At 36.8% G+C, this 23,863-nt stretch overlaps 2 protein-coding genes across 10 annotated transcripts in view; one reads left to right on the forward strand and one right to left on the reverse strand.

Annotated features, from left to right (window-relative positions):
- Positions 1-2,462, forward strand: part of EXOSC8 (exosome component 8) — a 9,383-nt gene extending 6,921 nt beyond the window's left edge. Inside the window, exons 10-11 of the mRNA XM_063391958.1 lie at positions 1,809-1,915; positions 2,324-2,462. Of these exons, the coding sequence (XP_063248028.1) occupies positions 1,809-1,915; positions 2,324-2,439 (223 nt within the window). The 3' untranslated portion in view covers positions 2,440-2,462. The remainder of the gene's footprint in view (positions 1-1,808; positions 1,916-2,323) is intronic.
- The window catches only part of SUPT20H (SPT20 homolog, SAGA complex component), a 27,378-nt gene continuing 5,977 nt past the window's right edge, over positions 2,463-23,863 (reverse strand). For 3 of the 9 annotated variants that reach the window (XM_063391947.1, XM_063391945.1, XM_063391946.1), the window contains 17 exons: positions 23,512-23,615; positions 22,869-22,985; positions 22,683-22,736; positions 22,346-22,485; positions 20,963-21,119; positions 20,820-20,876; positions 19,139-19,210; positions 17,984-18,141; positions 16,808-16,840; positions 15,664-15,775; positions 13,974-14,082; positions 13,581-13,739; positions 11,547-11,859; positions 10,369-10,523; positions 8,091-8,146; positions 4,458-4,563; positions 2,463-2,990 (listed from right to left, as the gene is read on the reverse strand). In XM_063391947.1, the coding sequence (XP_063248017.1) occupies positions 2,890-2,990; positions 4,458-4,563; positions 8,091-8,146; positions 10,369-10,523; positions 11,547-11,859; positions 13,581-13,739; positions 13,974-14,082; positions 15,664-15,775; positions 16,808-16,840; positions 17,984-18,141; positions 19,139-19,210; positions 20,820-20,876; positions 20,963-21,119; positions 22,346-22,485; positions 22,683-22,736; positions 22,869-22,985; positions 23,512-23,615 (2,003 nt within the window). In that variant the 3' untranslated portion in view covers positions 2,463-2,889. Of the gene's footprint in view, positions 2,991-4,457; positions 4,564-6,671; positions 6,786-8,090; positions 8,147-10,368; positions 10,524-11,546; positions 11,860-13,580; positions 13,740-13,973; positions 14,083-15,663; positions 15,776-16,807; positions 16,841-17,983; positions 18,142-19,138; positions 19,211-20,819; positions 20,877-20,962; positions 21,120-22,345; positions 22,486-22,682; positions 22,737-22,868; positions 22,986-23,511; positions 23,616-23,863 lie in introns of all 9 variants that reach the window. The other 6 variants (XM_063391950.1, XM_063391948.1, XM_063391953.1 and 3 more) reach the window with 5 other exon arrangements.

Genomic DNA, 23,863 nt, shown 5'->3' on the forward strand with positions numbered 1-23,863 from the left:
CTCTGGTTTTGTGATGTAATGAGTGCACAGAACAAAGGGCAGTCTGTACTCTGCAGCTTCTCCCCGTGGCTTAAAGCAGAAGTGGTTCCCAGCCTAAAAGATAAAGCTTAAAAGTACAGGGATTTGTACTATTTTAGGTTTGTGAAGTCTGTTTAAGATGAAAACCTTACCAGTGCCATTAATGTTTTAGAAGCCTGTGTAAGTAACTGAAAAAAAGATGGTAGTTTTTGAACAGCTTATTCCAAGGATGTAGTCAACAAAGGAAGCTTTGTCTGGTTAGAACAATGGAACCTCTGGATTACTGATAACATAATTATCCAAGGTGAAATGTAACCAGCATGTTTAAGGCATTGTTCATGTAGGAAAAGAATCTGATTATGAGAATTCAAAGTAATCACATCTGATAACTTGACTCCTCATCTGAAGTTGTTTACTGGCTCTTCATTAGCTCAAGGATTTTAAGAATGTGTTCTGCTGCTATGTATAAGAATTGGAGTAATGACATCCATTGGCAAAGTAGAAAGTGACAACATCATACTCACTGTGCTATTCAAGATTTAGGTCTGTTTGGAGATGTTGGGGGGTTATGGCACATTAATGTGTATCCACAGAATGATTAGTAGGGCCTTTCATCCAAGTTACAAATGGGTGGGGAGAACAATAATCTCAAATGCTGACCAAGTGATTCCCAAAATGCATCAAAGCAGGACCTTATTGGTACTTTAGAGTGCCTCTGTTAATTGCTTTAATACCTTTTCTTCTGGGTCTGAAGTTTGAGATACACCGAGCGTTTGGCTAACATACCAGGCAGACAGCTGTCAGTAGGGTATTATTTACACACAACTCACACATAGACCTAAAAGCTGCCTGGGGAAGGCGGCTTTCCATGAGTGTCTATTGGCTTTGTTTCCTTCCCTGAAACCAGCTGTTGCATCAAACAAGTTAAGTCTCCTTTTGGCTCCTAAAATGAAGTGTTATTGAGGGGGTGTGTGCCCTGTGTTGTGTGGTTTGCACTGTTTATTTTTTTTTCAAATCTTGTTTATTAATTTTTTAGACCTATTGACAAAGCCCTTTCAATAAAAAGCTTTACATACTCCGGCTTCCAGAGGCATTTTTCTTCTGCATAAAAGGCCTCCTTGAATAAATGGAAGTGGTAGGTTGCTAGTTGGTGTGGCCATGGCTGAGGAGTGCTGGTGCAGAGCTGCTCCTGTGGCAGTGACCTGTACATCAGCAACAGCCATGCACTGAACTGCCCATGTGACGTATGACAGCCAGAATAAGCTAGCTTGAGCAACCCACTGAATTTGTTTTTGAAGTATTCCAGTCTGAGTGAGGTTGGAGTTCACTGACAACAAATTAAGAACTACTTTGGTGAACTTACGATTGGAAATGAGTTTTGCTTTAAGGTGTCTGGTAGAAATTAGTGCAGCCTACACCTAAAACAAATGCCAGTCCTTGGTGTAACTAAAAATAATTACTGCAATATTTCATATTACACACTGCAAATGGCAATTTAGTGGCATTTTCCTGCAATACATCGGTTTTGCAAAAGATTATAAAACAGCTTATATGCCTATTTTACACAGTCATAAACACATGGTTATGTGGAATCTCCCACATTTTTTGGCTTCTTTCTTTTTTTTTTTTGAATTGATGCATTTTGGTAGGAAAACAGGTAAGCTTGAACACTAAATCCATCTACAAGTATTTTGTAAGACTATAGTAAAAACTGTAACATTAATGCAGTAATGCAGTAACATTAATGAAGCAATGTATACCAACATATCTGCATTCATTTCTTTCACAAGCACATTACTCATTGTCGATCCAACTGCTGAAGAAGAAGATTTAGCAACTGGAACAGTAACCATTGTAACTGATGAAGAAGGCAGACTCTGTTCTGTCCATAAACCAGGTACTTCTAAATTTACTACAAAGAAACCTATGGAGATGATGATGTTAGGTCAAGAAAAGATTATGTACCTGCTTTGCTTTGTGAGATGTGGGTGCTTTATAGTAACAGAGTGTCTGCTTGATTAGTCATTAAATTACCTGCTCTTGAAAGGAGTTTTAAGATGGTGCCATAACTCAAGTTCAAAAAGCAGTCACAGCAGAAGACAAATTCTGCGCATGTCTGCTGTTACAACTGCTGTTTGTTTCCATTATCTTTGCCCGAAGCTAGGGCTGGGAAAGCTGTATGCTCCCCAGGTGAAAGGTGCTGGTAGTAACAATTACTGTATTAATACTTGCATTTGGAAATCACAGTTAGATACACATAACTGAAGTATAAGTAGAAAATCAAATTGTTCTCTTCAATGTTTAGGTGGAAGTCCTCTTACAGGAGCCAAGCTTCAAGACTGTATCACCAGGGCAATTACAAGACACAAAGAAGTAAAGAAGCTGATAGACAAAGTAATAAAAAGTATAACACCCAAGTGAACAAAAAGAGCTCTTTTCAAAAATGGATTTGTAAAAATTGTATTTGTTACAGTGTTCACAAACCTTTTTTACTAAATAAACAAATACCAATACTACATTTACAAAGTTCATTTTCTCTAAAATGTTTTTCACCCTTATTCTATTTACAATCTTGTTGAGTGGTAAAAAATACAAGATAAAACATTCTGTTAAAAAATTAAGGGACTTGAGGAAACCAGATCCTAGTCGCTTTATAGATGCAATTTCTAAGTTCTGTAAGGTTGGCTTCCAAAATCAGTTCATTTCTTGCGTAATGTCAAAAGTTCATTTTCCCACCAGTAATATAAAACACTTAATTTAATTTTAAGCCTTTTCCTTAATAATCTGAAAAAAAAAATCCCCTTCAGATAAATTTTTTGGGGGGTAGGCAAGTCTCATGATTTTGGAGGGGTTGGTGTGCCTCTTTTCCTTTTACTTTTTGTGTGGCTGCCTGAATGCTGTTGATGATGCAGGTGAGCTGCTTGTGCTGCTGCCGCTGCCATAGCCATTTGATGCTGCAAGAATCGTAACTGCTGCCATGGAGAAGGGAGAAAAAGCTTGTCAGTGTTGACTATAAAGCTTTCACATCAGGAAGAATGAAGGGGGGAGAGAAAGAAAAAATGAGGAAGCACCAGGTTGACAAAAGGAACACACCATGTAGTGGGGTAATAGGTACAGTCAAGCAGCACCAGTGGCACAGAAGCCTGCTGAGGGCACAAGCTAATGTTTTACATGTGAATGTGCACAGCTTTGTTTCTTTGCCCTTTCTCTTCATTGCAGTAACTGCAGTAACTCAGCAACTTCACTGAGTGTTTGGTTACACAGTACCTTTTTAATGTGATACCTTCTCAGTGTATGCATCGTATGAATTTTCTGTATGACAAAGAGGAGACTGTGTGCTAAAAAAATGCTAAAATATTTTCATGAAGCATCTGAATGGTAAAGGAATGCTTTGCAGAGCTCTTGCTTCCGTGTGCTGACTGTAGCAGTGCTACATTTGAACTTCCAGGTGCTTACATCCATGCCATTTTGAAATCTGTTGGCACCTGGTATAGTATTTTGATATGTGCCACAAGCACCCCTTGAATGTTTGCAAATCAGGAAGGTGGAGGGCTTAAACAAATAAAAATAAATTCAGTGCTCCAAGCTGAGAGATAGTTTACCAAATACGTATTGGTTTTGTTGTTTTTTTCTTTTTTTTTTTTCCTTCAGTTTCCAAGATCATAACTGCATTAATTAAAAAGAGAGCCCAAAGGGGCAATATTTTTTATTTTGGAGCCAAGAATTGTATTTTTAATTTAGTTTTTTTTTAACACAGTCAGAGTGAAGTTGCTGGATTACTTGTATCTGTTGCTGCTGCTGCTGCAAGGCTTGCTGTTGTTGCTGTTGCAGGGCAGAAGAGAGCTGGAGTCTCTGCTGAGGAAGGCTTTGCCCAGGTCTGTTCACGGCAGAGCCAAGCTGAGACAACACTGAGAAAGGAGAAGGGGAAAGCAGGCAGGTCAAAGAGGTCACAGGTTGAGTTGGTCAGTGGAGGATGACATAGGAATACAATGTAACAGGAAAGGGGGATCAATAGAATTAGTTCCAGAGTCAAATTGGGAACAGTGCAGAATAAAGTATACATGATATACATACTCTGTTAGTTAGAACATAATTAGATTATGAAGTGCTTTTGGAGACACAAAGGCTTCTCACACTGGATGTTAAGCACACAGTTAAAGAAACATTCCTTAATGAAGTCTGGCATGAAGTTCCCTGCATTTTCGTTTTAAGTGTAACTTGTTTTCATGTGATACTATCAATTGATGGCACTTCACTGCCAAACAAAGCAGAGAAGTGCATGCTTTAGAAGTTGAGTATTTCTCATAAAATTCATGTCCTGATAATGAAAAGTAAATCATTCTGGTCTAATGTAAGACTTCTTTAAGACCAAACTTCATTGCATGTGAATTTACCAACATAAACACTTAGCTACAAAAGGAGGCTCAGCAAGCACATACCTGTGGCTTGAGGTTGCATAAAATTCCCTACTCCAGTCAGGTTAATTACAGCAGCTTGTTGGGCAGATAATGCCTGATCTTGATTGGATGGACCTTGGTCAGACCCCTAGCAAAAATGAAAAGCTTGATCCTTATTACCAAACTTTCGTATCAACGAATCAGCAAATAAAGCCAGTGTGAAGGCAGATTTCTGAAGTGCCATTTAAAAACCCTTAATGCTACATCATCCAGTGCGTGTAGATACATGCTATACTGTAGTCATTAACAGTAGAACAGATACTGAATACCCCAGAACAGCTTTGTTTTGGCAGAAATGGTACTGCTCCTGTTACCCAGCAGAAGTCCCATGTAGCTGTCAATTCCTCTGTAGTCTAGCAGAGACTACACATTATGTTGTAATCTTATGATTTCCTGTCCCACTCCCAGCCCCAAAGTCTTCAGGGGACCTTAAGTTATCCATGTGCAAAGGTCCTAATCAATCGAAGTGTGCAAAGCCTGACACTTAGATTCCCTGATCATATTGTGCCACACACTCCTCAATTTAATAAAAATACAGACCCCACTTTTAAAACAGTATTTTCAGAACAGAGTACTTTTCACAGGAATCACTTTAAAGGAATAAGTGGAGTCTGACCTAGTGTCTCCTGAAGTCAAAGGGTGCTGATATATGCCATCTTCTAGAACTTAAATTATGCACTGATTTATAACACAGGGAATAAAGCATTATATGCACAATCTGAGAAAACTGCATGGCTTATCAGTCAGAAAAAAGCTGGTGCATTCAAGGGGTTGCAATGTTTCTTTAGCATTACATTATAATGCTACTAAGAGCTAGGAAAACCAGACCAAAAGATTGCACGTTGAGACATCACCTCCATGACGACTAAGAGTCCTAGAACCACCATATGGGGAAAATCCCTAAGTATGAGAGAGAACGCATATTTATATTGGTAGTACAGAAAATTGTTGTTGTTTTTGGGCCTGAGTTTTTCACTAAGCACTGTGAGCACATACATTCCTGTCCTTATGAAAGCTAAAGAATCTAGGGTTCATAAATGGCTCATTTTAGCCAATGACCCCCTCCTCTGTAATGCAAGGTATGAGAGAAGTTCCTTAGGGCAATTTAACCAATGCAGAGATTGACTTCTCCAGAAGGACTTTCTGCCACAATAAGGACTATGCTTACATCAGCTTTTTTGTAAATGCCCTTGATGTTCGATATCTAGAAAATAAAACCCAACAGTACAAGGTCACATGATTTTTTTTTAGTAGTCAAACTACTAACTGTCATTCAGAAATTTGGATGCTGTGAACAAATTGGAAAGTTTCCCATCAAACTGTCCTACAGTCCAGAACAAGGCCTGTGGCACAGCTATATACAATAAAAAATTTGGAAGAGGCATTTTATTTATGAACAGTACAGTATCACAAGTGAAATTATGACAAACTTGAGTATCCAGGAGCGAGTATTTGGTAAGCAGAAGGCCTGCGTGTCTGGGAAGATGAACACAAAAGCAGAGCAGCTAGTTTTCTCAAACTGCTGCATCAATGTTGGTTAGCTTTTTTAAGTACTAACCTGGTACCTGCACCTTAGGATTGTTAAGGTGCAACTGACCACTCAAAATTTGTCATTTTGAGGATGGATCGGTCTCTATCAGAGTTTAGACTTCCTCAGTGATGAATGCCTTTAACCCTAATTACAGGCAGCAGTAGAGCAAATGTCTTAAGATCACAGCTTTAAAGACAACCAATATTTCTTGCAGTGCAAAGAAAATTCTGATGAACTACAGCAGTGAGGGTTGTAAGCCAGCTCACAGCAGTGTCAGTAACAAGTTTTGGTTACTCTGTAATAATCCTGACTACATTTTTCCTCCCTTCACCTGATGTACCTGTTAGTTATGATGAACAGAGCACTAAGCTGATTTTACACCACCCATGAAGTAGGGCTGGCTCTCTTCATGACAGAGTTAGACAGTGCTCAGCCAATTGTTTACAGTTTTTCTATATGGGATATAACTAAATAAGTATAACCCAGCTCCAGCCATAGCAACAGAGCCACTGCAGTCTTTGCTGTTTGAAAAGTTTAGGAGGGAAGACTTTCTTGCCCCTCTACTTCAGATCTATTGGGTAGTGGCTCATTTACTTGTGGAGATGGGGAGAATAGGAGAAACTCTCTCATCCATGCACCCCAGGCTGAGGGATGTTAGCACACACCTGTTCTCCCTGCTGCTGAGGACTACAGGCTGTAGGCTGCTGAGACTGTTGCTGTGGAGAAAACTGTAACAGCTGCTGCTGGAGTGGGTTAAAAATAAATGAACTACCTGGAAGCTGCTGAAGATTAAAAACAAAAGGCATAATTCAATCAAACTGCTGAGTTTCCTACTGTTCTAGGATGAACATAGTATTGATAGTGGTGTACTTCCTGGAGGTTTGATTTTTGTTTTGCAATGCCTTTAAAATCAATCAGTTTACAATTGTTGCTGTTTGTGAAAAAGGCTCATGTTCTGAAAACAAACTCGCATGAACTTACAGAAAAATATTTCCATAGGAAAATACATTTTAGTTATTTTAATTTAAATGGCAGATACTGTACTGATACTGGAAAGATAAATGCCAGTCTTCAACAGCACTGTATATAATTTCCACTTTCAGAATACTCCGCTGAATTTTAATAGATACTGAAATGGCCTTGATTCCTCTCCCTTACCCCAGGTTTTAATTGCACTTATTTCAGCTGAATTGTTCTTGGTTTATATGAGTGGCAGTGCTAGCTTGAAAGGATGTCCTTCAATATCGAATCACTCAAAATACAAGCATTTAATTCTATAGAAGAGCTCTACTCTGGCATAACTGCCTCCTGTGCCAGGCCTTTTCCATGTTTCTGGAGTGTACAGGAGTGGGAATAGGAAGTAGAAAAGCTAGTAGCAATTTTTTTGAAATGTGGTGCAACTTATGTGGAACTCTGAAACTGCAATTCTGCACCTGCATCTGGCAGCTGACTTCAAGGTCTGGGAACTCCACCCACTTTCACAAAGAATCCCCGTTCCACTTCTAAATGCAACTCTGACATAATAAACATCTGCTCATGTAAGTATTTGTATGTATGCTTAGTGCAAAGAAAGCATTTACAGACCTTCTAAACTCCCTGTCTTACATGAACTTCCATTTCCATTACCAAAAACCCTTTAAACCCATTACTGCACCTACCTGTGCATGCTGAGCTTGGCTTTTAGGCATTCTACCTGTAACCTCAGAGTGATTCTACTACACTGTTTTGTACAGTGCAATTGCAACTTTAGTATAAAGAAAGATCTGCGATGAAACCTTAGGCAAATCCTGAAAGATTGTATTTTAGGATTAATCTTCTGTATCCAAATGTCTTTATATTGTTACTGAGAGCTATCTGCTTTTTTCTGAGCTAGGAATATAACTTCCACCTGGTATCTCTATGGAGGTAGTCTTTTATTTCTCTTATTCTAAGCCTTTCTGAATAAGCAATTAAGATTTGCAGTAAATGGTCTGACCAACTGGCTCCAAAGATCTGTGTGGGGCAGTGCAGTAAGCAGCACTAAGCAGGTCTCTATAGAAAGGTAAGAAATTATCGTTATTATTGTGTCCAAGTATATAAATTACCTGTAGAAGATTTAAGGGCCGAAGATTTGATGTATTTTTCAAACCAAATGGGCTGCCTGTTAAAGAAAACATCTTTTTATTAGTAGTGAGTCTTTACTCAGTTGTATTTGTGTTTTGCAGTACACCTTTCCACTGGGACTATTTCTAAACATCTGGAAGTTGGAAAACTGGCAAGTGTAAATTGAGTGTAAACTTAATACAATGCTGAATTTTCCATAATGTAGTTCATAGTTACTCAGACTCAAAGTGCACAAGAGCTGACTAAATGGAAAGAAATCCATTTAGTATCACATACATAACCCTATACCCTGTGATCTATAACCTGTTCACACATTTACACAAAGGTGATTGTGGAGAACACCAAAGAAGTTATTTTTCAGTGATCCTTCTTCTGACTTTAAAAAGTTTTACTGTTTGTACATTAATGCAAGAAGTTCAGGGGCTCAATGAAGTAATACACTCTTATCAATCTTAAACAGAAAACACTCCCACCCCAAATCTGAGCAATGCTCTGGTAAGACAGCAGCTATCAAACAGAAGCCCTGGAGGTCTTGCACAGACCTAGCTCAGCTCACTACTCGCATCTGTTGTGTGGGTGACAGCACAGCAGGTACAAATCTGTGACACCAAACTGGTAGAGGCTGATAGTGCTTGAAAGGACAGAAGTAGACTAAAAGTGACCCTTGTGAATTGAAGAAATGGTCCAAAACTCAGTAACACTGAATTAAAAAAAAGACAAATGACCAAGAACAAAATTGTAACTATCTTTGTGTCTATACAGCAAGAAAGAACACAGGAAGTTACAGTAGGTCACAAATATATCCAAATCATCCATATCACAAACTACAGAGCACACAAAAGAAAAGAACCTCTTCACACAGGTTACATTTATAAAATTCACTGTCACAAGATGCTGTAGAGATTCCAAAAATATACATGGGTTCAAAAACCAATTAGATAAATCCACAGACTAGAAATCTAGCACAGGATATTAAGCACAAAGATCCATGTGGATATTCTTCAGCTGAGAAAGTCTCAAAGCTGTAGATTGCCAGAAGAGGTACAGTTGTAGACAAGGGATGTTTCATTTCACATTTTTGCCTCATCTCAAGCACTCTACTCAGTATCCTCTAATGGCAACTGTCAAGAGACAGAATACAGACTGGATGGATTTTTGGCCTAAACCAGTAAAGCCATTCTTATGTTAAAGTAATGCTGTTGCAAAAAATACAGATAAAAAATAGGCAGACCTCATTTGGGGAAATGTTAACAGGAATGTTGTGAAAGAGATGAGATGCATTTATTCTGCTGGGCTCCACAGTGGTAAATCAGCCAAGCTCAGGCTTGTGTCCCGTTTTGGTTATCACATTTTAAGAAGGATGTAAGCAAATTGGACAGTCTAGAAAAGAGTGACAGGATTATGAAAGGTTTGAAAAATACGACCTATCAGAAAGAGAAGACAAATGTGGGACATGACAGCATGTTTGATACTTAGAGGGTAAAGAGAAAGAGTGAACAACTATTTTTCACATCTGAAAGTATAGGAGAAAAAAAATGCAGTTCAGGAGATGCACTGTAATTAGCAGGAAACATTTTGCATGGATAATGAACCACTCCAAACAAGTACTGAGAAAGACTATAATCTTCCTTAGTGAAAGAATTTAAAGACAGTTTAGATAAACACTGGTTCAGTATGGTTTAGACAGATTTGACTCTTAGCACAAGGGATGGATATCTTGACATCTTCTACTGTTCTCATTCTATAACAGTACATTAGACTTTTTTTCCTTTATTATATGTCTAGAAAATATAAACTGGTAATTTAAATTGTGCTTTTAAGATTTATATAGTTATATTTGAAAGCAATAAAGAACTACTCACTTGTTGTACAAGAATAAAGTAGTACCAGGGCCAGAATAAAATGCTCCACAGATTTAAAAAGTGAGGCCTCTTTTTAAGTTCAATCATGCCTCTTTTCTGGCAGTTATCATTATGAAAATTGCATTTGAGTTTGGAATTTCTCTCAAATTTCTTACTGAGCACACTAAACAATCCAGGTTTTGACTGCGTATCCCCAGCCTAGCTCACTAAAAAATGGCCTCAAACGATCTCCAACACAGTCCACGCCTTGAATGCAAAAACATGTATGTTGTTCCTGAGCTCCAGCCATCAAATGCACCACCTCTTCACACAATGGCCACTTCAGTCCATTTTTCTCACAAAATGTTTTCACAGTGTCCCTGTCTGAAGGGTGGCTTTTCCACTCAGTCACACTGACCTGCTTGAGAGGCAGATTGCATTGCAGCGGGCAGCGCACTTGGTACCAGACCTCCTGGGGGTAAAATGCCACTCAGATTTATACCTGCAGGGGCTATGGCACCAGTGTTGCACCCCAACATAGGGTTTGAACCACTCATCAGTGACTGTGCTCCACTGTAGAAGAGGAAAGACAACACATCAAACCCAAGTGGCACAAGTAAATCTGAGTAACTAAACCGTTGCCCTCTGTCTCATGGCAAACAAATCTGTTGCTTGCTGTAAATTATGGGACTATGGATAAAGCATATAAAGCATCAATGCAGCTTAAAAAAATAATTTTGCCTAGAGCATAATATACATTTCATGTTATGAGCACATACTTGTCTTTTTCTTCTTTTGATATCAACTGATAAAATAAACCAAAAGTGGTCCTTTCATTCTAGAAATACTAAAAGGTCAACAGTCTTCAATATGGTTGAACTATCATAAAAGGAACAAGTTTGAGTTTGCTTTCTGCCCTATTAAAAAAAGTCCAATTTATCAACAGTGACCAGCTGCTGAACACCTTAGCTGGATAATTCGAATGTGTGATGCCTGCACTGAAGGACACTATGTGTCTTACACTGACTATTGTCATCACAGAATTTTCCTTAGTCTAAAAAGCAGTTCATGCTATACCATACAATCTATTCTTGACAGCATTTATTATTTTCTTCAAACCACAAAATGAGTTTTAAGGATCAAGGAATGTTTCACCTCAATGCTTTGTTAAATTGATAGAAACAAATCAATCAAATGAAAATCCTATTTTTCATTTAGACTGGTCTGCATATGATATTCTACCTTCTCTGTGATTAATGAAAAAAAGTTTTCAAACTTAAAAGATCAGAACCTCAGAAATCACTTAAATTGAGATAAAGCCTTAAGAAATGAACCTATATGACTCCAAAAAGATGAAAGTAATAAAGGCCCTTCTCAATAATCTTTTCAATAATCTAATAGTAGGTGACTTCTATTTGAGAAATACAAATAGTTTCTAGTGGCTCTTCACTTTGTAATTACAAAGTGAGTGATCTTTTTTGTACTGCAGATTCTGAAAAATATTTATCCAAATGGATGTGGTCCTGGACCACACCCCCTCCCTCCCACCAACCAACCCCCACAGCAATGAAGAGACCATGGTAACAAAAGACTTACCACACAGAGCCCACTACATTGATGAAGTTAAGTCCTGCAGGGTTTGCCATGACCTGGGTGGAGGCTGTTCCTGTAGTAATGGACGTTACCATGGTGGAAAGAGGAATGGTCATTACAGGCAGTGCCTGGCTCAGAGACATTTGCTGCTGAGCAAACGGGGTTAACAAAGTGGGCTGAGGGGTGAAGCCTGAATCTTGGGGAGTAGGGGTGGCAGAAGGGGTAATAGGAGTTGAGCTCTGAGCATCAGGAGGGTGTGGGGTCGATGAAGGGGTGTTGGTTGGAGTAGGAGTAGATGGTTTAGGAGTTCCAGACCCTGCTCATTGAGAAAAATAAAAAGTGCTAGTTTGTTATAAAAGGCCAGTCCTTTTTTTATAATAAGGTTAATGGAATCTTACTTAGCACTGACAATTTCTTCCGTTTTTTAGAGTGCAAGTGTTAATTTCTACATTACAAGTGCTGCAGCACACACTTATTGTTAAGGAATCAGTATAATCACAAAGAAAATCCATTCTCCATGCTTCATTCCTTGCGGCATTCCTTATTTTCCTTTAAGGCTTCCATAATCTATCATACATTAAGCTGTAATTCCATTCAGAAATACTTCAAATAATTTCTTAGTGACCATTTTAACCTAATTAATATTTGTCCTAAACTGTTAAACAAATAGTATCCATGTACTACTGCCTGCACAATAGGTGGTGTTGAAAACATATCATGGAAAACAAGAGAGTCAGCAAGGTCATGTACAATTTCAATAATCATGGGGCTGATCTAAATTTCATCAGATAGTCAAATTGCCATTTTCCAAGCAACTATCAAAGAAAAAGCAACTATCTAATATTTAAGAACCAGAGGATAATACTGCATCTTTAAAACCTCCTGTGTAATTCCTTCTCTGCTTAAATGTAGCACATACAGCTGTATTTGTTGTGGATGAAGTAGCCAAAGTCTATCAATAGAAAAAGAAAACAAAACAAAACCCCCAAAAAGCCTGAGCTGGTTTTTTTGGTTTTCCTTTTTTTTTTTAAGCTTTCATGTCCTGCAGAAAGAAAGGAAGTAAATATGAATGGTGACCAGAGCCTTAAAGTAACAATTGTGTGCAGCAGATTTACACAATTCATACTACTAACATAAGATCAGGCTCAGTATTTTGGAAGAAAACTTTTGTAAGTTTTCTTTTTTGTGCAAAACAAGAAGGCAGAAAAGTTACACCTTTTGAGCTACCCAGATTTTAAATTATTTAATGCAAAAGCATAGTATAATACCGTGCAGGGTACTGGAATGTGCAGTATACAATTATTCATAAAAAACCTGAGAAGCTGCAGCTATGGTTTCCTCTTTGTACAGATCTGTTCATGAAATAGCTCAAGACGCATACAAGTTTTAGAAAACGTTTATCATCTACAACTATGATTACAATGATCCTGTCAGTTTTAACAAAAATACTTTAACTAGGATGTCACTTCTGACTGAAATTTGCATTTTAACACCTGAGAATACGGTGCTATCATCAGCAGCATCACCACCACACTTGCAATCAGCAATGATTTGTAAAACAGTGTAGGAGTGTTTTTAAAAAATCATCTTATCGTTTATTGTATCATCACCTCGGGACTGATCAGATTATATACATACATAGATACACAACTGCACCAGCTCCTATAACATTTAAAAGACCAGATGCTCAAATAATGCAAATTTTTACACTGGAGGAAAAAAAATCTACACTTTGGAATTTTATCTCATCACATCATCTACCAGCCTTTCATATATGAGGAGATCATGCTAATTGCACAAAATGTATTAAAACGTATACACAGAGGGTGCATACATATATATACAGAAAACGAACACGGTTACAATAAACATAAAATACATACAGTGAACAAGAGACCTGCCTAAAGCTGCACAACTTATACAGTTTAGGGTACACTGTACACTTAAGTTTCATCATTCCACAGGTTAAGGAGTTTATCTCAGGAAGCATTTATGCAAAAGCCTAAGATTTAATGGAGAATTTAGGTCGTGACTCACTTTGTGAAGAGCTCGCAGGAGACATGGCAGCTGGAGAGAGCATGCTAACTTGATTAAGATCCATGGATTGTTTCCGAGAAAGACCAGCAGGCTTAGAAGGAGGAGGTGGAGTTGGGGATTTTAGATGGCCACTTGACTGTTGTGAACTAAAAATATTACCTGAAAAAGCATAATTAAAATACATTACTAGTCATGTAATGTTAACTTGAATATTAGGATACAATTTGGTGAATAATATAATCTGAAATTAAAAAAAAAACCGAACAGAAACCCATGCTCTTCTCACAGATGCTGGTATTTTTTTTATTAAATCTTTACTAAAGGATGATATCCTGTCATTTTGCAACAGGCAGGACATGTTAAAATGAGACGTTTGAGTCAAAAAATAATTACCTGAAGAGCTACTTCCTGAACTTGAAGGTAATTTGATAGGAGGAGGTCGGTGTTTTACACCTTTCCCCAGTACTGAAGACTGAACAGAGCCTGATACACTTTCTGGCTGCTGGGAGGAAAGAGAAATTAACACTACCACAGCAATGACGAGAGCTTTCACACAGCTGACACAAAAGACAATTCAACTGATTTGTATTAAGGCTTCTCAGAACCATGACAAAATTCCTTTCAGCCATTTCAGATGCTTATGTATTTATTAAAAAAAAACCTATGATGAACTCTCTTTAGATGAAAGAGTTTACTATCAAGAAGCAGCACGAAAGTGCTAGCAAAAATTTAAACTGAGCAAAGACATAAATAAAATAATAACAGAATTTCACTTTTCTCCGTAATTATGGAATTTTCATAGTAATATTCTCAAACAAAGAAGCGACAAATTGAAAAATTATGTAATTTCATTCATTCATTCTGTATATACCTGCCATTTTCAACCAAGACAGACTCAAAGAACAGGCTCAGAATTCTTCACTCTGGGAGGAGGATTTCAAATAAATTCAGGAAAATCCTGAATGCAGAGAAATCAAGACACATTTCCCCCCCTGGCTTCAGTGGGACCAGAACTTCACATTCTTAGAGATACAGCCTTTTTGTTTTCCTTATATCCTAATTATCAGGATGTCTGAACATGTATCTACTTCACCTACTCGAGTCTGTAGTTCTCAGTCACTTACAACAGACCCCAAATGCATGTACATGTCTGTGTGTGTGCACACAGAGAAACATTCATATTCCTTTCTGCAACTGCTGGCCTTGGAACGCTGCTGGTCTGCCTGACACTGGGAACTAGCTCCTTCAGAAAAACACTGATGGAGTTTGTAAGTAGGTGTTTAGGGGAACAGTGGCACAAAGGAAATACCCCATGGAGTACAAATCTCATTTACTAGTGGGAGCATCAGGTACAGCTCCCTGCTGAACTCGTGACTGACCACACAAAGCCAGAAGCAGCAAGTAGAATGCAAGGCAATGCCAACAGACAGGCAATTTGGGAATGCAAGAATTTATACTGGAAATGTAGAAATGTGTGTACATGTAAACATACACACTTTAAAGGTGTTGGGATTTGTGTTTTGGAGGGGTTTTTTGGTGTTTTTTTTGTATGTTTGAGGGGTTTTTGCCTTTGGATTTCTTTTTTTTTGTATATATTTTTTTTTGTTTGGGTTTAAGTTTTCCTCTTCAAATTGAAGAGAAAATAATTTGAATTTCTAAAGGTAAGAGAAGTGCAGCTACTCCATCTGCTTCTGTGTTTACTGACCTGCAAAACAAGACACACAGCTGCATTTTACTATACTGCTCTATGAAAGGTTCACCTGAACAGGGGAAAATGCTAAAACAAAACTTTGGAGCTAACTCCATGATGCACAGCCAACCCCCCCACTCCTCAAAACAGCTGAAAAATGACATTTGAACACTGATAACATAAATGGTTTCCATTAATTTTTCCAATATATTCACATAGAATATATTTTTCCAATATATGTCACATAGAATAGATCATAATCATAATACATTTAAAAATTCATTCAGGATGACATTTTTAGGTTATTTTACTGTTCAACGTCAATAGCAAAAATATTCTAATAATTCAGTAATTAAGCACAAATAAAAGAAATGTGTAGCTTGATAAACTCACTTCCATTTCCTTCCCTGGAGAAAGATGACTGACTGATCCACTTGAATTATGAAACATTTTCACAGTACATTTAGCTTCATTTTGCACTAATTCCTGGTACTGGTTCACCACCCTGAAACAAACAATGAGGACATAAAAAGATTAGCAACTTTGAACTTCCCAAGTGGATACTTACAGATAAACACGATTGTATATGTTATAGTCATATATTTTATATATCATGTAAGCATACCTCTATATAACATAGAGTTGCACATATATAAAACACATTTATACCTCTTTGTATCTTTCTACATTATATTCCTGGGCTCTTAGATTTGTTCCATTTTAACTATTAATCTCTTTTTTTCTAATACAAAATACAGTCTGAGAAACACTCTATTGGAGGAATATGGAAAACAATAGAACAGTTCCATTCCTAAAAGTAACTGCAGATCTTTGAGATGTCAGTCAAGGGGGATCCCATTCCCCCTTTTTTACAGAGGTCCAGAATCTTTTATAAAAAGTGTCTCTTCTGATTATGCTGCCTGTGAAACAGTCAACCCTCCTCCAGCTTGAGATCTATGTCAGGTGAGGAGTTTAAATGTAAGGGCTGAACAATCACTCCTCTGTGAGTATTACGACAGACACTTGATAAAGCATCAAGCAAACAAGTTTATAATACTGTTCTATCAAATTGAATCAAATACTGCATCTCTACTAATCTAAGACAACCAAATTGAGGGAACAGTGTTTCACAAACATGAGTGGAATATACAATATGACCTTGAAATAGAAAGCTGAAGTGCTGTGGTCACTTGTACTCTGGTAGACTCGACGTCAGTGAAAACGTGCTGGAATATTTCCATTACCTCACACCTAAATGTGATGAAATTTACCCAATATCAGGATGTGATTACTGCTAAGTGCTCTCAGAGTTCAGGTGTACTCACATATTTGATGTCCTCTATTCTTCCTTGCTTGTCAAATACAGAAACTACACACTAGTCTAGTTCTTGATGTGACGACTAATTTCTCTTACTTCTCCTCATTTGTTCTGCATCTGTTTCCATAACCATAGCACTGGCAGTCATAACTGCCAAAAAGGAACAAGACTTTCAATTTGTCATTAATCCAAATAGCTGTACAAACTATACTAATTTACCTTTCAGCATCAGTCTTCGAACCAATAAGGAACCTAAAATATAAAGTACATTTTCAGTCATGAATTTAACTAAAAGAAGATATTTTTATAATCACAAGGCTTCAAATAAATAGCAGTGCTGTGCTTTTTTTCATATCTGCTCAACATACAAATGATAATGTATCCATTCAATGGACTGAGTATCATTCAGTATTTGAAATACACACTTGACTTCCTAACTATATATACAATATACACGTATGATCTAATATGGTCTTCTTTAACAGTAATTACCTACAAAGCAAAAGGCAGAATATAGAAGTTTAAGATTTTGTATTTAAAAAAAAATTGAAGTGAGTAACTGCTACAGAATTATTAGTGTAAAAAGTACAGAGGAAAAGTTATGTATAAATCAACACCACCCCAGTACACTCAGACTGAAATACAAGTGTGCTGAGGCACAGACAAAAACAGTCCTATGCATAATACTTTAATAAACATTGAGTTTCCATGGTTTGATTTCATTTATGCTAATACCCTGTGATTCTCCAGACCTTCTAAATAAACCTCCTAAATCTCTTCTGCGTAACACTTACAACTTGCAAACTATCTTTCTTTAACTTTACAGAACTTTCTCTTTCTCCAGCTCCAAAAAAAAAAAAAATTAAAAACCATTTGCATATATAACAAAAAGAGCTGAGAACAGAGAATCTTTGTAGAACCGCAGCCAAAACCAGCATATTCCAAACAATTCAAAATTATGAAGTGTCTTAGAAGCTCATGTTTTTCCTCATGTATTTAGTTCAACTGGATCTAAGAGTAAACAAAATATAGTCACATCATATGCTTTCGTAGCATCAGGCAAATTTTGAGAACAACCAAAATTCTGAGTATCAACAAAAAAGTGAAACCACATCTCATAATGTCTCCACAATTTTCATGATTTGATTTCTGATCATCTTATTTTCTCACAATGTATCTTTAATATAAAAGAATGTACTAATTTAACATAAAAGTACATTTGAAATATGATGGTTGCTTATACACATTTTGGTTTGGGTTTTTTTAGTTAAAAAATCTTAAATCAGACTTCTAGCTCAAGAATATTTTTTGACTGAAAAGTGTGACTGGTAAGTAATGTTTGTTTTCCTCCACCTACTGATCACAGCATAGTTTAAAAAAGCAAAAGGAACTTACTGTGACGGAGTTAATAGGTTGTCATTTTCCTCATCGCCTTTGAGTGTCTGAATTTTACCATAGTACAAAGGATTGCCAAGAGACTGAAAAATGGTCAGTTTTGTTTTCTGAAGCTGATTACCAACTTCACATTCAAACACATAATCATCCTTCATTTCCTAAAAAGACAGAATGACCTAGTAAGTCCTGAACAAGCCTTAGCCAAAACAGCAAGTAAAGCAGATCAGCTCTATATACAATACAGAGTAAGAAACATTCTATAAGTAACTCTAAAAGTTAAGTAACACTCTAAGATGGGGTGCATTATCTAAAACTAAAGCGATTCCAGAAGTCACATTAACAGAATGAGAGGAAAAGGATTTATCATCTCTTATAAATACGAAGATATTGCAAACCCCAAACAATCATGTTAGACATGGAAATGTAGACTGGGTAAACATATATAGAAACAGTTTTATATCAACTATGACAATGCAAAAAAATGTTGAGAGTAGAATGTTGGAGCTAAATATTAAGTTCAATGGGAAAGTATTACTTTTTTTTCCAACAGGCAACTACAAAGATATCATGATACATGCTGTTAATAAAGACAGTACCTTGCCTCTAAAATTATAAAAGAATTAATCAATTATGTGATTTAATCATGTAATTAATCAATGAATTATTATTAATGTGAATTAATCAATTATTAAATTACTACTTCTGATCAAATCACATAGTTTGTGCCAAAAATCTTTATGTTCAACTTAAATATTGCAGAGCGAGCTTTTTTGTAAGAGGCATTTAATATTAATCTCTTTCAAAATTTAACATTTTGATTTCAATAAAGCTCTTTTTCATCAGCCTTTGAGTGTCTGACTAAAGAAAGTAATTTGTTGTACAGAGTTCTGCTGCATGTGAATTATGATCCTTTCTTTAGTACAAGCTGCTTATCCTTGTATTTCTGGAAAATCTCAGGAAATCAGACTGATCACATGCTTGCTTGACTGTATAAAATTACAAGTATCTCTGGTAATCTTCCCATTCCTCTGTAACACATGGAAGATTAATTAAATTGTGGGAGGGAGGGTTATTCCATATTACATTAATTTTGTTGAAGTAAGAGGCATTTTAACCAGAGATAGTGAAGTTTGGCCGAAGGTCTAAATTACTCACGTGTGCTGGCCAGACAGTTGGTTGTGAGTCATCAGACTTGATAGACTTTTCCACTTTGGCATATTTTTCCACCTTAAAAAAATAGAGAGATCAGAAAAGAAAGAATCCTCTATGTTATCCCCTATGTTTCTTCAGAGAAACTTAACTGAAGAACCTTCAAAACTTTACATTTATTGTGTTATACCATATTTGCTATGTTAAACTTAACAGAAGAGTTAAACATGGTTTCAGATTGAAATCATTGCCTGCAATGTGGAATGGTTAAGTAATTTCACAATAACAGTAATTCCTAAAGCCTCTGATTAAGTTAGGTACAACACAGTTGAAGTGAAGAGAGAAGATTTGTTTTGTAGAAACATACTATAACTTCATGCATAATTTGCGTTCTTGCCAGCCCTGTGATGTCCAAAGCTACAGTCTTGTCTAGTCTACACTTTTTAAAAACATCTCGGTATACTGGAGAAAACTTGTGGAAAGGGTCCTGGGGGTCCTGGTCGATGGCAAGTTGAACAGGAGTCAGCAGTGCCCTGGCAGTCAGGAGGGACAACCCTGTCCTGGGGTGCACCAGGCACAGCATGGCCAGCTGGGCAAGGGAGGGGATTGTCCCCTCTGCTCTGAGCTGGGGCAGCCTCACCTCCAGTGCTGGGGGCAGCTCTGGGTGCCATAATATAAGAAGTATATAAAGCTACTACAGAGGGTCCAAAGGAGAGCCAGGAGGATGGTGAAGGGCCTTGAAGAGAAGCGACATGAGGAGTGGCTGAGGTCACTTGGTCTGTTCAGCCTGGAGAAGGGGAGACTGAGAGGAGACCTCACTGCAGTTACAGCTTCCTCATGAGGGGAAGAGGAGGGGCAGGCACTGACCTCTTCTCTGTGGTGACCAGTGACAGGACCCAAGGGAATGGCCTGAAGTTGAGGGGAGGTTTAGGTTGGATATCAGGAAAAAGTTTTTCACCCAAAGGATGGCTGGGTGCTGGAACAGGCTCCCCAGGGTAGTGGTTACAGCACATGCCTGACCAAGTGCAAGAAGCATTTGGATAAGACACATGGTGTGACTTTAGGGGTTGTCCTGTCCTGCAGGACTAGGAGTTGGACCTGATGATCCTTGTACATCCCTTCTGACTCAGGATATTCTGTGAGTCCCTTCTGTACACTAATAGTATGTGTTTTGGCAGTGCCAGAAACTAAGAATATGAATGTCCACAAGAGAAAAATGCACACAGAGTGAACTAAAGAACTCTCAGCTAGAATTCTCTACATAAAACTTAGAACTTTTCAAAATATTAAAGTCCCACAGTATAACATACCAAAAGACAGGAATTTCTACCAAGATGAAAAGCGACTAATTTTTAAACAATCTACAAACCTCATTTGCTTTTCTGGTTTTCATACTATCAGACAACTTCAAATAGACATGCACATGCTTGTTGAGTCGACAGAAGAACAATACTAACAATTTGTTTGTACTGATTACTTTATCTAAACTATTCTGTTACAAATGCAATATATTACAGTGTGGCTTAACTTGTGTTTATACCTTATGGTACAGAAAAGTAATTGTAATTGTTAATGTCACTCCCATTTTTTAAAGGTCATTCTTTGATATTGGTTACTTCTTAGACACTTCTTCATATAATACAATTTCTAATAACTGCTAATTTTACGTAACAACTGGTGGTCTTACATCTACTTCAGAAGGAGCAGTCAAGTAGCAAGGGTTCTGTTTCCACATATCTACGCACTGGAAGAAGAAAAAGCAGGATTAATAAATGAAATCCTTTCATTAAATAGTTTGAAGTATATTACATTACTTTTCAGAACACTTACATTTCCAGCTTTTGAAATTTTGAGGTCATACTGCTGGGCTGCTTTCCTCTCCTTCCTTTTCTGTAAGTAGTCAAGTAGTCTGAGCTGAGGTGGAGTTGAGTAGTGAGCTACTTCTTGCTGTCTGTTCAGAGAGGACCTTGAGTACCTTTTGAAGCACCTATGGCAAAATGACATCTAAGCTTGTAAAACCTTCAACAACAAATTCCCCGCTGCCCTTATAGAAAAACAAAAACATGCAGGGAACTGCTACATGGAGACAAATAGGTTTTTAAATACTAATTTAAATTTGCTTTTCTGGATTATACAGTATAACTCTAAATCATGATTTCATGTTTATAAAATATACCAGTATTCCATTCATCTGTTTCAGCACTAAGAATGGGGTTATTTTTTAAATACCTAATTTAAGTACATCATCAAAATGAGTAATTAAGAAGTTGCCAAGCTTAAAGTACTTGTGTATTATCCTAATTTCATTTCCATTAAATTATCTTTGTCCTACTTATGTAACTATAAAGTTATAGAGGCAGTAACTACCTTTTAGTCTTTGTTTCATGACAAACTCATGGGTTCAGTAATGCTGCTCTGGATATTCATTTAATCCCTTTTCCTATTTTTCTAGTGGAATATTTGTTGATCATCAAGGACAGCTTGATCAAATTCATTATTCATATTCTTTTAGAAATTACCACTGGTTTAGCACTAGCATAGTATTTCAATGCAAATTTAGTTTTAAGTGTTTCAGTAATTATGACAGACATTAATACATTTCCTTTTAACAGAGTGAACGCAACTCTTGTGGTAGAACAAACACGTTGAACAAATGTTTCAAGCTTCTGTGAAAATAAAAAAGTGCCCAACCATAAACAAAAGTGAAATAATTTCAACATTTTGTACATAGTGCTTATCACATTATTTTAAAATTTTTCCAAGATTCTTATACACTCTCACTTCTGTTTAGCCTGAATGTCAAACATACAAATAATTCATTTCATTTGCTCATTCAGAATTCAACTTACAGCTTTGAACAAATTAGAGACCAATAGGCAACATCTGTTTATATATTTTAAATTACTGAGCTGCCATCTGCCATCTTACACAAAATCTTTGCAAAAAAGCCCCCTCCAAATCCAAACTGCAATATAACTAATTATGTTAAGAAAATACAAATACACTTTCCTTTGATACACAGAAATAAGCATATTACAGTATCTACTAGTAACTGAAATATAACACAATATTGAGCACTTAAAATACGATGTTACTTCTTGACTGCTTCTCACATATTCCTATTTAAGAAGGAATTACATATGAGGAGCTAAATTTTCACCTAAAGCATTACTTATATTTTTCTCTGAGAACATGTTTCACACTGAAAACTACCGTTTCATGGGGCGAGTGTTCATCTTCTGCTTGTTGTACAGGAGTCTGTTTGTAGTACAGGTCACTGCTATTGAAGGATCAAGACACAAAGGCTCTGCTGTAGCCAAAATAAGTTGGCTCTCAAGTAGGAGTTTGTCCTCCTGTAATATACACAGCTATTAATACAAAAATTTGAAAACTTTTACACTAGCAAAGTTCCTATATACCTATGCATCTAGACAGTAGCTTAGAAAAAATGAAAAAGAAATTATTAAACAAATAAAAAATGTTAATAAGTTTTCATTTAGTTGTGTATTTATGATATCACTGTAAAGTTTTCAAATAACCTCTCACCTACCTGTGTCCATTTGTGGTTGTCACTTGTTATAGAATGCACATCACAAATTAAAGTCTGAGGAAAAAAACATAATGGTAATTAGCTATCAACTGAATAAAAGGATTTCTTAATATATATTCAGTAACAGTGAATATCCAGTCTAGGAACTACTGTAACACTGAGAAATTACTTCAGGCTCCTCTTTACCTGCATTGTAGGTCGCAAAAGAATGTGCTTGCTTTGGTAGGTTGGAGATTTCATGTTACCAGACTGCCTATAGTCACGTATTTCTGCTATGACACATCCACAATGGAAAATATTAACCTGGTTGAAAGAAAAACATCAGTTTTTAAAGAAACAAATATTCACCAATCTTCCCCTGACTCTAGAAAGAAGTTTGTTATGTAACACATAAAACTCAGTGAAACTAGGAATAAAACTCATGATGAAGTTTTTCAGTCCAGTGGTCTTTCCTACGTACATAGATATGTTTGTCCTAGACATACTTAAAATACAAGCTTCAAATGCAGTGTTTTTCATATGCCAGCAATGCAACTGTAAGAAATTCCCATGCCAAACATTCCATAATGACATAGAACAAAGGAAATTTTGCTAGAGCAGAGTTTAAGATGTTTCACAGTCTTAATCACAGCAATCTCTCTTTTATCTCTTTCTTCTCAGTAGTACTTTTTTTGTCCTATATATCAATAAAATATTTATTTGGGGCATCAAATACTACAGTTTCATATGCACAAGTGTCTTGTGCATATAATAACCTATGTGAAGCGTTCAAAAAATTAAGTTCTATCTGGGTACAACATGTAAGTTCTTTTTGAGAAAAATTTCAAACCTGAGATTTTTCCAAAAGATCAACCAAAATAGGTGGTAGTTCCTCTGCATCCAAATATTCAAGCAGCTCTCCTTCCTCATAAGGCAGACGAATGGTCTCAGAATCTGAATTTAAACAACACACATTACCTTTGCATTTCAAGTTCAACCATTAAGAAATCTAAAACAAACTTGCCACAGGAAAAAGCAGGGTTGGTAGAAACCCATCCACACATGCAATTTTTTTGCATACTATTAATTTTCACATCTATTTCTTAGTGTTTTAGTTTGCTCTTACTGTACTAGCTTTTGCTCCCAGGTGACATAATGTATGCTCTTACTGCATATGACTGTACAAATGGCATAAGAATGCC

The sequence above is a fragment of the Prinia subflava genome, chromosome 3, assembly GCF_021018805.1.
Source record: "Prinia subflava isolate CZ2003 ecotype Zambia chromosome 3, Cam_Psub_1.2, whole genome shotgun sequence".
NCBI classification, from domain to species: domain Eukaryota; kingdom Metazoa; phylum Chordata; class Aves; order Passeriformes; family Cisticolidae; genus Prinia; species Prinia subflava.